General features: G+C 44.0%; 1 protein-coding gene across 7 annotated transcripts in view; it reads left to right on the top strand.

Moving 5' to 3' along the window:
• The window catches only part of LOC144597435 (E3 ubiquitin-protein ligase MARCHF1-like), a 393,741-nt gene that overhangs the window by 259,853 nt on the left and 120,737 nt on the right, over positions 1-13,151 (top strand). For 3 of the 7 annotated variants that reach the window (XM_078406841.1, XM_078406822.1, XM_078406870.1), the window contains exon 1: positions 4,636-4,909. The exons of 3 other annotated variants lie outside the window; for them this stretch is intronic. In XM_078406841.1, coding sequence (XP_078262967.1) covers positions 4,853-4,909 — 57 coding nt within the window. In that variant the 5' untranslated portion in view covers positions 4,636-4,852. Of the gene's footprint in view, positions 1-4,635; positions 4,910-4,987; positions 5,121-13,151 lie in introns of those variants that run through there. One more of the 7 variants, XM_078406880.1, reaches the window with a different exon arrangement.

Here is a 13,151-nt window from a genome sequence, read left to right as displayed (position 1 = left end):
GATGTGGACTCCCAGGTATTTAAAGCTGCTCACCCTATCCACAGTAATCCCATTTATCTCCAGTGGCGTGTACGTCCTCGGATGTTGAGCCCTTCTACAATCAGCTCCTTAGTTTTTGTGACATTCAAGAGGAGGCTCTTGAGTAAGTTTATGCAAGGATGATTTACTTCATGTGTAAGAAGGAAATGCAGATACTGGTTTAAACCGAAGATAGACACAAAATGCTGGAGTAACTCAGCGGGACGGGCAGCATCTCTGGAGAGAAGGAATGGGTGACGCTTCGGGTTGAGACCCTTCTTCAGACTGGTTAAGGGATCGAGTCTTCAGCATGTTCCCAAATAGCTGTTCCTAAAAATGTCTGCTGGTTGTTTACAAGAAAATTCAAGACCATTTCAGTTGTGTCTGTTTCTCGGGTCTATTTACAATTCAGCAAGGATCGCAGGAAAACAAGCATGAATCTGAGACGTTTTAACTTTCCACTATCACTTTGATATTGCCCACTGAAACTTCAAGGAAACTCAATAGTTTGCGGAAAAGCACTTTATTTTTCAATTGCTTACTTTGCAACTGCAAAATCCTCTCACAAATTGTTTTTTTGGGGGGGGATAACAGATGCTGACACTTTTGACTTCACACGGGTGCATCTAATAAAGCTGCTGCCTCATCATTCTGGTGACCAAGGTTCAATCCTGATCTTGACTGCCGTCTGTGTGCAATTTGTATATCCCCCCCTGTGTCTGATTGCTCTAGATGCTCCCATTTCCTACCACATCCCAAAGACTTGAAAATTCGTAGATTAGCTCGTCATTGCAATATGCTCCTAGGTTGAATGTAAGTGGATGGGAGTGATAAAAGCAGCATTGGCTTGGATATGTGTTAATAGATATTCGATGGTCCGCTTGTACTGAGTGGCTAAAATACATTGTGTGACTCTATGATTCGGAATTCTGATCTTACCATTTGGAGATCTTCCTATAGGGTCCATGTTTCTTTATTTGTCCTATTGAGTTCTTCTGGGAGAACACAGAAAAATGCAGCATTGGAACAGGCCCTTTGGCCCACAATGTCAGGGCAGAACGTTCAGCTTGATTGACCCCATCTATTGCCCTAAACATTCCCCCCCCCCCCCCCCCCCTCCAATACAAATGGACTATGCTTGCAGTGTGTACTTCTTGGGAAAAGTAGTACACATCTAGGGTGGCACAGTGGCACAGCAGGAGAGTTGATGCCTTACAGCTCCAGAGACCTGGGTTCGATCCTGACTACGGGTGCTTGTCTGTATGGAGTTTGTACGTTCTCCCCGTGACCGCTTGGATTTTCTCCGGGTGCTCCGGTTTCCTCCCACATTTCAAAGACGTACAGGTTTGTAGGTTAATTGGCTTCAGTAAAAATTGTAAATCGTCGCTAGTGTGTAGGATAGTGCTAGTGTGTGGAGTGATCGCAGGTCAGTGCGGACTCGAAGGGCCGAAGGGCCTGATTCTGGGTTGTGTCTTTAAAGACTAAAGTCTAAAATAGAAACATACCAGCCTGCAGGTTTCCCTTCAAGTATTACACCATACTGACCTGAAAATATAACTCGATTTCTTCATCTTTACTGGATCTTAATTCTGGAGCTAACTCCTCATCAGCACTGAGAGAGTACTTTCACCAGCAGCACTGCACTGGTTTATGAAGACCAAACCCCACCATCTTCTCAAGGACAATGAGGTGCAGGCAATAAATGCTGGCCTTCCCAGTGCCACCATGTGCTCTAAATAAAAACGAAATAAACAACTTATGCCTTGGCTTGAATGTTGTTTATTTTATATTTCGTAACACCCGGCAAACTCAATGGCAATTGGAACAGTCATTGAATTAATTTTTCTGCTCATCATTATGGGCGGCAAATCACAATATTGTAAATAAAGACAGTGTGAGGAGGTTCTTTGCGTGTATTTTATTTGACTTCCCACCATCCAAAAATAATTTCCTGCCACCAGCAACACCAACAGTACTTTGTCATATCTCCATGAATTTTTAGGACCTAACAAGGGCGGCACAGTGGCGCAGCGGTAGAGTTGCTGCCTTACAGCGAATGCAGCGCCGGAGACTCACGTTCTATCCTGACTACGGGCGCCGTCTGTACGGAGTTGGTACGTTCTCCCCATGACCCGCGTGGGTTTTCTCCAAGATCTTCGGTTTCCTCCCACACTCCAAAGACGTACAGGTATGTAGGTTAATTGGCTGGACAAATGTAAAAATTGTCCCTAGTGGGTGTAGGATAGTGTTAGTGTGCGGGGATCGCTGGGCGGCGCGGGCCCGGTGGGCCGAAGGGCCTGTTTCTATGCTGCATCTCTGTATCTAAAAAAAAAATCTAAACAAAGTGAAGTTATTTATTGCGACAATTTTCAACTGTGTGCTTTCTGTGGAATATTTCAGCAAAAATGAAAAACAAAATTGCTTACTAAGCTACTACTGCCTGGGTGCCCATTTGTTGAAAGCCTTACCACCATATTCTCCCGTTGCTCTGGATATTCTGACTCAGCGCACCGTAAAGTCATGGTCACATAATTTTATTTAAAAGTAAACCACCGGCTATGTTTCATTCAAAGAATTGCAAATTACGTGTCCTTTGACCAGATGCGGTCCAGCTGCAAACAATTGCAAACATTTTAAGTTCCTTAAAAAAAAAAGTCTCAAAGGATTCCAGACCATGAAACACAAAGTGCGCAAAGTCCATGAACCGCCAAGTGCCTGACCATCCACTCAGATGCTGCCTGGGCCACTGAGTTCCTTCAGCACTGTTTTGCTCAAGATTCCAGCATCTGCATCTTTTGTGTTTCTGTGAAGCAGTATTGTCGGTCCCAATCGTGCTGAAAAAAATCTATTGTACATCTACATCTCAGAAATAGAACTCAGGGAGTAGGCCACTGAACGTCTTTCCAGAAGAGCATAGCTTAATTTTTTACCTCAGCTTCACTTTCCTGTATCCTCCCCCCTTATTGATTTGGATCTTGAATACGTTGAATTCTAAATAGACCCAAGAAACAGACACAACTGAAATGGTCTTGAATTTTCTTGTAAACAACCAGCTGACATTTTTAGCAACAGCTATTTGGGAACATGCTGAAGACTCGATCCCAAACCAGTCTGAAGAAGGGTCTGGACCCGAAACATCACCCATTCCATCTCTCCAGAGATGCTGCCTGTCCCGCTGAGTTACTCCAACTTTTACTGTCTTTCTTCGGTTTAAACCAAACCTTCCTACGCAGGCAATAGAGGAGTGTAAGGTGGCACTGAGGCTGATGGAAGGGTCACTAGCATGAGGTCAGTTGAGGAGGGCTACAGCACCACACTCAATAGTCAGTGGAGGGAAGTCGTGCAAAGGATTGCAGAACCCTCAGGATTTCGTGCAGTTCTGGAGAAACTCCTCTGCTGACCTGGCCCCAGCTGACTTGGCTCTACTGATTTCAGGTCAGGTGACTGCTCTGGGCACTCATCCCAGACAGGGGAATATATATATATATATATATTCAGGAGCAGATTTAGGCTACTCGGCCCGTCAAGTCTACTCCGCCATTCAACCATGGCTGATCTATCTCTCCCTCCTAACCCCATTCTCCTGCCTTCTCCCCATAACCCTGACACCCATACTAATCCTGAATCTCTCAATCTGCCCCTTAAAAATACAAATAGTCCTCAGTACCAAGCTCCATTCCAACTAATACCATCCATTATGCATGGATCATTTTTTTATGGTACCCACTTCATTTCATGCCATTCAAAGTTTTAAATGTAATGGTTTCAATGTTGTTTTAGAGTAGGGTTGTCAACTGTCCTGCATTAGCTGGGACATCCCGTATGTTGAGCTAAATTCGTTTGTCCCGTACAGGACCGCCTTTGTCCCGTATTAGGCCCGTGGTGCGCTGGAGGCCCAGATGCTGTAGGATCCGATACTGTAGGCCCCGACACTCTAGGTTTCTGACATTTTAGCTCCGGACAGTCTAGGTCCGGAGGCCCGGGCGCCGCCTGACGGAGGTTGCATAGCAACCCGCCTCCCGGCCCGGGGGGCTACCATTGGTGGAGCAGGAGCATGTGGCCGCAGGCTGGGTGAGGTCGTGCGGGGCGGTGACATCACCTTGTCCTGTATTTGTGAGTGAGATAGTTGGCGCCCCTATTTTAGAGTAACAGCATACCATGCAGCAACAATGTTGACAATGAAAATATAATTGCAATCTTGAACTGTACCGATATAACCGGAAAATAAGTGTGATGCATTATCATAAAAATCCCAGGGCGTCCATTTTTAAATTAACTTGGTGAAAGGTTCTGTTTGTTAGCTCAGGTTTGAATAACTCCATTCTTGTTTTGCTGCTCATTTGGCAATACTTTGTTCTGTGACACAAAGATAGGCACCCAGACAAAAGTAATTGAAAACTGTTGGATTATTTCAACCTACTTACACAAAGACCTGACATTCTGTCTTCGAAAACCAAGCTGACAGCGACATTTCCAAAGAAGACAGGTCCCTTCTGATTGAGGCTCCCCCCTCCTCCCCCCCCCCTCAATAATGTGGTCTCAAGCAGATTGCCTGCTCTAAAGCTGCAAGTAACCTGGTGCTCTGACAGGGGAGGGCAGGAGGACTTCCCTCTGGGCCATGAATTATGCACACTGGCTGTCTGCCTGATCAGGCCAAAGTAATCCAGCCTCTCTTTTGCACGCCCTGCCCTCACCACCGCACATTATTCCCAGTGACCTTTTTCCTTTTCCTTAACTTCCCTGAAAAACAGCTGTGTGGGAGAAGCTATGGCTGCAGCAAGATATTAGGCTAAAAGGTGGAGAAACACAATGTGGCTGTGAGACTTGGGGCTGGATGAAGGCTGAAAGTGAATGCAGCAACGTGCTGTCAGGTGGGAGTGCAGTGTTGGAGGTATGTGCACAGGTAGCAAAGCTGCTTGTTTTCTCTTGCGTGTTTTTTCTCCCCCAGCACTCTCAACACCAGTAGACAAGGGGAAAAGATGTATTTTACATGCGGCAGACTTAAAGAGTCAAGTCAAGCTCTCCATAGATTCTAGCCATCCTGCATTATTGAAAGAGCTGCATTAAAGGGACATTATCTCCACAGAGACAGGGAACAAATGGTAGGAAAACATTTTCCACGTAGATCAGATGGAACAGCCATCGTGTTGTTGTGGTTTGGTGCGTTTGATTTTGCTTTGCTCAGAATATTGTGAAAATTGCTGAAAATTGTGCACTTTTTACACAAGGCATTATGCCTTAGATTGTGAAAAAACAAGCAATTCATCTTCATTTAATTTGGGGATTTATAATAAGATATGTTAATATACAAGAATCAAATTCGTGAAGGCAGGGACACATTCATTAACGATTCATACATGTACATAAATATATTGTCTAGTAACAAATGTACGATTGACTACTGTTTTAAAAACCTAATTCCTTGGATTATGAAGTAAACTCGCATTGAGCTATTAATTAGTTATTCCATCAATTTAGTGTGATGTTTATAGGATAGTTTATTAAGATCATCAATCAATTTGTCCTTCAATTATAATTATGCTTTAAAACCATGGAAAATCAGCAGATTCTGTTTATGGCAAGTGTTTGCCAGCTCCACGTGTATTAGATGGATTGAGTTTCAGAGAATCATCTCAGAATTGGACAACCCGATCTGGCACTTATATATATTGCTAGTATATTAACACATCAATCATAAGTGTCCCAAATACAATTAATCATTCTAAAATACAATGGTTGCTGTTCTACTGACAAAGGCTGGAAAATAAAATTTACGGAAAGGTGAAGAATGCTTTTCTTTTCATTTTATTAACTGGATTCAGTCTATCTGAGTAAAAATAGTGTTTCAGTAATCTTGTGCAAACAGGATTGCAGAGTTCTACTTTGACCAGAAGGGTCTTCCATATCAGCAAATGGCAAAATGTGTGCAGTTAATTATTGAACAGGATTTGATTATGGTATTTGTTCGATTTGCAAAATGCTGCCAGTTCACTTGAGTTCTATTTGATATATTTTAAATCAACCTAATTTATTCACTAAAAGACTTACAAACATTTCCTTGTTGATGCTGGACTAACTCATTTGATTACAGCCAGACATCTTAATATCTTAATCTTAAATCCTGGCATGATTTACTGCTGTTTCCACATCTACCAACGAGTATTTAGAAGCTTTGGACATGATTTGTTGTTTTAAAATGTCATGATGTTGTCTCAAAGTTTCTGCAAGAATTAACAGAGATTAAACTTCAGGTAAATAAGTTATGGCTTTGTGGAATCATCATCTTTATACTAAAACTCTTGTTTGTTTGTTTGTTCCTGAACTACAGCCAAAACGGCACATGATAGCAAAACAATTTTAAGCCCACCTTACTCACCGTCATCCCTTTGGTGCTAATAGAAGAAGTTTCATTGAAATCGGTTATATTTTTTAAGTTATTCACATTTTAAAGTTTAAATCTATCTACTAGGGAAGGAGGGGGAGGGCGGGAGTGGGGGAGGAGGGAGGATAAGGGGGGTTGAGGGGGATGGAGTGGGGGGAGGGGAGGGGAAGGGGGGAGGGGATGGGGAGGGGGTGGAGGGAGGATAAGGGGTGTTGAGGGGGATGGAGTGGGGGGAAGGGGAGAGGGGAGTGAGAGAGGGAAGGAGGGAGAGGGAGGGGAGAGGGGAGTGAGAGGGAAGGAGGGAGGGGGAGAGGGATGAGGGGGGAGGGGGGAGAGGGGAGGGGGGGAGAGGGGAGGGGGGAGGAGAAAGGAGAAGGTGCTGCACCAATGCAGGAGACCTTTAGGCCCAACAGGGTCCACTTGGTCTAGTTTATACTTATTGCTGGGTCTCGGAGAAGGGGAAGCAACAATTCATCTGAAAGAATTAAACGAGGCCTCATGTCTAGTTCATGCTTATTATTGTCTCACAGCAACAAGAAATGTCTGATTTTATTTTAGTGCATGAGTCACTAAAAAAGGTTGTCAAGCATGATTCTGAAATGTATGCTTTGTGATTTTGTTAATGCAATGAAAGAGTGGCAGTAAACAACAAGGTGCTTCTGATCAATAGGATATAGATGCTTTTAGACTTCGACAACTTGATTGTCATTTTAAAAATACTGAAATTTCTCATTATCCCAGCACTGTGGTCAAGTATTCATATGGGCGCTGGGCAGTAAGTTATCAGAATGTGTAATAATCTGGGAGTTGCATCAAGAAATAGTGGACTGCATTTGTCACAGGCTCTTTGCAACCATTGAATAAAGCCCAACAACTCTTAAGAAAAGTCAACTTAATGTGAGCAGTGAGAAGATTTTAGAGATAGTGATCAGGGAAAATTGTGGGTTAATAAACAACAAGGAATATGAATTTGTGAAAGGCAAAGCATGTTAAACAAATAGGAAGCCAACCAGCATGAACACTCTATCTTCATCTTCAGATAGAGAAACAGTCAGTGATTGCCAGGCAACCTAACAACAGGTTACAGGTTTGTGTAGGAAGGAACTGCAGATGCTGGTTTACACCGAAGTCAGACACAAAATGCTGGAGTAACTCAGAGGGACAGGCGGCATCTCTAGAGAGAAGGAACGGGTGACCCGAAACGTTGGGTTAGAGGTTGGTCGTTTACATGTTTTAACAAGGCTACATGCTTTCAATTTGTTTGTCATCACCAGTGGCCATGTTTCCAGGTGTAAGGAAAGCTGACAGCTGAAAGGGGGCAACAAGTGAGGTTGTATCTGTAAGGGAGGTATCCTTATAAAAATCCCTTTTAGTCCAAATGAACAGAATTGAGGGTGGCACAGTGGCACAGCAATAAGTTGCTGCCTTACAGCACCAGAACGTTCGATCCTGACTACAGGTGCTGTGTCTGTGGAGTTCATATGTTCTCCCTGTGACCGTGTGGGTTATCTCTGGTTTCTTCTCACATTCCAAAGACATAAAGGTTTGTAGGTTAATTTGCTTCTGTAAATTGTAAGCTGTCCCTAGTATGTAGGACAGCGCTAGTTTACGGGGTGATCGTTGGTTGCTGCAGACTCGGTGGGTCGAAGGGCCTGTTTCCACCCTGCATCTCCAAAGTCGGCACGGTGGCGCAGCGGTAGAGTTGCTGCCTTACAGCGAATGCAGCGCCGGAGACTCAGGTTCGATCCTGACTATGGGCGCCGTCTGTACGGAATTTGTACGTTCTCCCCGCGACCTGCGTGGGTTTTCTCCGAGATCTTCGGTTTCCTCCCACACTCCAAAGACGGACAGGTATGTAGGTTAATTGACTGGGTAAAATGTAAAACAAAAATTAAAAAAATTGTCCCTAGTGTGTGTAGGATAGTGTTAATGTGCGGGGATCGCTGGGCGGCGCGGACCCGGTGGGCCGAAGGGCCTGTTTCCGCGCTGTATCTCTAAATCTAAAAATCTAAAAATCTAAGTCTAAAATCTAATTGTTTCCAGTTAGCCCAACACACTTTCGAGTAAGCGCTCCCCTTACAATAAAGTGAATGCTCCTTGTCCCTATGCATTAGGCATCATTTACAGGGCCCAATTAACCTTCAAACCCGCATGTCTTTGCCAAATCAGAGCACCCGGAGGAAACCTGTGTGATCACATGGGGAACGTGCAAAGATCAGCGGACAGTGCCTGAAGTCAGGATCGAACCTATGTCTCTGGTGCTGTGAGGCAGCAGGTCTACCAGCTGAGGCACTGTGCCACCCTACACAGTGGCTGTGATCCTCAGATCAGGATAAAACACAAACAAGTACTAATTGAACTCGCATTTACTATATTTTACAATGAGAGGAAAATACTGCGCTACTAAATGGCTATGGAAATGAAAGATTCCTAATGACGAAGCCAGGCTGCATTTCCTAATTACTTAGATGGGTTATTGTGGAAGGTGTAAGCGCTTAATTTGCTAACATTAAACCACAAGTCACCTGAAACCATTGATCAGGCATGGGCTCATTTTTAATCTTTTAGATGTTTTGTTGCCCAAAAGTAGGTCAGTTAGCAAAGGAGTTGAATAGAATTTGAACTTTGATCATCAACAACAAACACCCCCAACATTCCATTGGTGGATACTAGCCTTGACAACAGAAACAGGAATGTCAAGAGAAAATTATACTCCATGAATTTGTGATGCACCTTCGGTTTTTCTGCTGGTGTTGGTGTTAGTGTTAATGTGGCTAAAAGGAGCTCTCTTTGTACATTACATGCTACAAGTTGATCAGTCCCTTCTCCATACAGCAAACAACTGGTTCACTTTTCAACTCGTGCTAGTGATACCATGAGCCTGAGTTTCCAATGTGTCTTGTAATTATCTCACTTTTAGCCTTCATCTGTAATTGAGCTTTGACTGAGGCTTTATAAGAGTTGTTGTAATTTTCCAAATTTGATTGTGCACGTCGGGTTGATTGCATTAGACGAAACAGGGTGGACCACTTGAAGGTTGCAATCTCCCACCCTGGGTGTCTACCCTTGACTGACAACTTTAGGCTGTGCACACCATACGCAAGAAGATTTTCCAAATTTGAAAAGTTTTGAACAAACAAGGTAGTAGATGGGGAATGGGGATTTAGGAGGTCGTGGGCAAGTCTCTCATAGAAATCCGGATCTCTTTTTTGTTGCTAGAGAAGGCTAGTTAAAAACATGAATACGTTTTTGATCCAGTGCCTCAGCCTCAGGATGCATAGCCAATAGCAAGATAAAGACACTTAGATTGTCTGGCTCATTGTTCAGAAATTTCCATTTAGATTGTTCAGAAATACTGGAGTTTAAAGCTGGTTGGGTGGTAATTAGCCATGTCTTTGGAGCTGTTTATGGAAAAGACATTTTGGATTTTGTAATTTGAATAAACTTCTTTTCTGGGAATTGCAAAAGGCATTTGAAAATCACCAAGTTTTAAAAAGAACAGGTTTGAAACATCGTTACCTATATACTCCCCATGGGGAAAAGATAGTGTACAATGGGAGCAAGAAACTGGTATTGGTATGATGAAAACAGATTAAGAACCCCATAGAGCCTGCATCAACATTAATTCTAGGATGCCATTGACTTATAATGGGCTCCCAACACCTGTAATCTCCCGTAGTATAAGAAAATAACTGCAGATGCTGGTACAAATCGATTTATTCACAAAATGCTGGAGTAACTCAGCAGGTCAGGCAGCATCTCGGGAGAGAAGGAATGGGTGACGTTTCGGGTCGAGACCCTTCTTCAGACTGATGTCGGGGGTGGGACAAAGGAAGGATATAGGTGGAGACAGGAAGATAGAGGGAGATCTGGGAAGGAGGAGGGGAAGGGAGGGACAGAGGAGCTATCTGAAGTTGGAGAAGTCGACGTTCATACCACCGGGCCGCAAACTGCCCAGGCGAAATATGAGGTGCTGCTCCTCCAATTTCCGGCGGGCCTCACTATGGCACTGGAGGAGGCCCTGGGAAGAAGAATATTCAAGGACAATTCACCTCAGGCTGCCAATAATATCTTCTTTGTAACCTCTTTCTCTCTTTCTGATCCAGACTGCCCGCTGTGGGGTTCTGGTGTTTTCACTAATCCTTTATTTTGCTGGACTTTGAGAGCGGACAACAAGAAGTGAAATGCCATTGGAAGAAGTCAAATCAATCTAGCGAGATAGAAGTGATGAATTATTAAGAGGTGAAGGTAAAGGCCTAGCAATTCTAGAGCACCTTTATAAGTCTATCAGACAGAGTAGGTAGTGGCATAGTAGTGACTCTCAGGCACCTTTGGATGAAATTACACTTCATCTATTTTGCAAATATAGCACCAGGGACCAAGGCTGGATCTGGGTTGGGGTGGAGGGAGGTCCAGCAGTTTTGGACTGGGGGATCAGCATCAAGTCAAGTCAATTTTATTTGTATAGCACATTTAAAAACAACCCACGTTGACCAAAGTGCTGTACATCTGATTAGGTACTAAGGAAAAAAATGAAAAATACAGTAGCACGCAAACAGTTCACAGCGCCTCCTCAATGAGCCTCAAACGCTAGGGAGTAGAAATAGGTTTTGAGCCTGGACTTAAAGGAGTCGATGGAGGGGGCAGTTCTGATGGGGAGAGGGATGCTGTTCCACAGTCTAGGAGCTGCCACCGCAAAAGCGCGGTCACCCCTGAGCTTAAGCCTAGACCGCGGGATAGTGAGTAGCCCCAAGTCGGCCGACCAGAGGGACCTGGAGTTAGAGAGGGGGGTTAGAAGATTTTTGATGTAGGGGGGGGAATGTCCATTTAGGGCTTTATACGTGAATAGGAGGAGCTTGAAGATGATTCTGTACCGTACAGGGAGCCAGTGGAGAGAGGCCAGAATCGGGGTGATGTGGTCCCTTTTACGGGTACCCATCAGGAGTCTCGCTGCGGCGTTTTGGACCAGTTGCAGGCGGGACAGGGAAGATTGGCTGATCCCAGTGTATAGGGAGTTGCAGTAGTCTAGGCGGGAGGAACTACTGCATCAGGGGGTCATGGTGGCAAGGAAGGTGGTTCAGTTTGGGCTGTGGGAACCAAGGAGGGAACAGTGGGGGAGAGGAGGGCAATCCGCCAGCAAGAAACTAGCAAAGCCAGGGACAATAAAGGTGGAAGGCCTAGTTGTTGGTGGCCCAGGTTGGATAAGTAGTGGTGAAGAGAGATGGATATCGGGAACTCCATCCTAAACATTGTTTCAACAGCTAAAGGATCTAAGTTAAATGATGGGACTTAACTAGGTATAAGCAGAGCACAGGCTTAATCAGGGCCAAAATGCCTGGTCTACTTTCAGTAGTGGTGTGATTCAGTGTGGAAATGATTGTAATTGTGTGCCACTCAAAACAAAAACTATCGATGCACATTGCTGTAAGAAACAGTGCCATATGGCTGAGCTACTAAGCCAGAAAATCTGCTGGTTCAGGCACTTGGTAACTCATGAGAGAGACAGAAAATAAAAGAACAGAGAATGAGCCAAGGAGATATTCTTTCCTTCAGCCATTAATCACACTCCAGACCAAGTGGTAAGCATAAAGCAACAATCCTCATTTTACATTGAATTTTCATTGTAATTAACAATTTAAAGAAAATATATTCAAAGAAGATGTATAGGAAAAAAAAGTAGCATAAAATAAAATCTAATTGTGATGTAAGTAAAGGGGGAGATGTGATTAAAGTAAAGGGGGAGATGTGATGTATATGTAATGTAAATGCCAGTGCCCCCTTGAGGCCAAGAGCAGAAGCTGGCCAATGGGCTTGTGCCTTGTGACTGAGGTCAGGTGACCTTCAATGGGCTTGTGCCTTGTGACTGAGGTCAGGTGACCTTCAATGGGCTTGTGCCTTGTGACTGAGGTCATGTGACCTTCAATGGGCTTGTGCCTTGTGACTGAGGTCAGGTGACCTTCTAGAAGGTTACCTGACCTCAGTCACAAGGCACAAGCCCATTGGCCAGCTTCTGCTCTTGGCCTCAAGGGGGCATTGGCATTTACATTACATATACATCACATCTCCCCCTTTACTTTAATTACATCACACTAATGCACTCTGACCAGCATTGCCAGTTCAGTACATTGCTCGGATTTTACTGTTGTGCTGTTTGACCTTCTAGCACGGCCTTCACTTCAATTGTTCCACCCTGTTAGATGCTGCCATTGCAAACAGAGACCAATGGTTAAGGCCATTTAAACAAATAGAACAGCATTTATTTTTGCTTATCGAAACAAGCATCAAAAATATTTATTTTTAAAGCAGAACGGGTTGTCTTTTCTCATTAAGTGAGGTTTGACAAGTGTGTGCCTGACCCTCTTCTGCTTTCTCTAAGTTGTCTCTCTTTCTCTCACACGCCGCTTCTCACATTACGACTGAAATGCATTAGTGCTTATTGATGCTGCTGTTTGAATTTCTAAATATGTCCTCAGCTGTGGAAACAGAAGTGGATGATCAAATATTATCAATGTTTAAAGCACTTTAAACTGCCTTCATGAAGAGATGTGAATCATGAGCCAGCAGATGAGATTAGTTTATCTTGGTATCGGCACAAAACATTGTGGGCTGAAGGGCCTGTTCCTGTGCTGTACTGTTCTATGTTCATGCATTGTTTGAAATGTCCCATGATCTCTGCTGATTGAATGAATGAAAGCATCATCTGATGGGACTATGTGCCTTGCACACCAAGAGTTCTGGACTTTGTCAGCTT

This window comes from Rhinoraja longicauda, chromosome 1 (genome assembly GCF_053455715.1).
Source record: "Rhinoraja longicauda isolate Sanriku21f chromosome 1, sRhiLon1.1, whole genome shotgun sequence".
In the NCBI taxonomy this organism is placed as follows: domain Eukaryota; kingdom Metazoa; phylum Chordata; class Chondrichthyes; order Rajiformes; family Arhynchobatidae; genus Rhinoraja; species Rhinoraja longicauda.
This window is presented reverse-complemented; position numbering and strand designations above follow the sequence as displayed.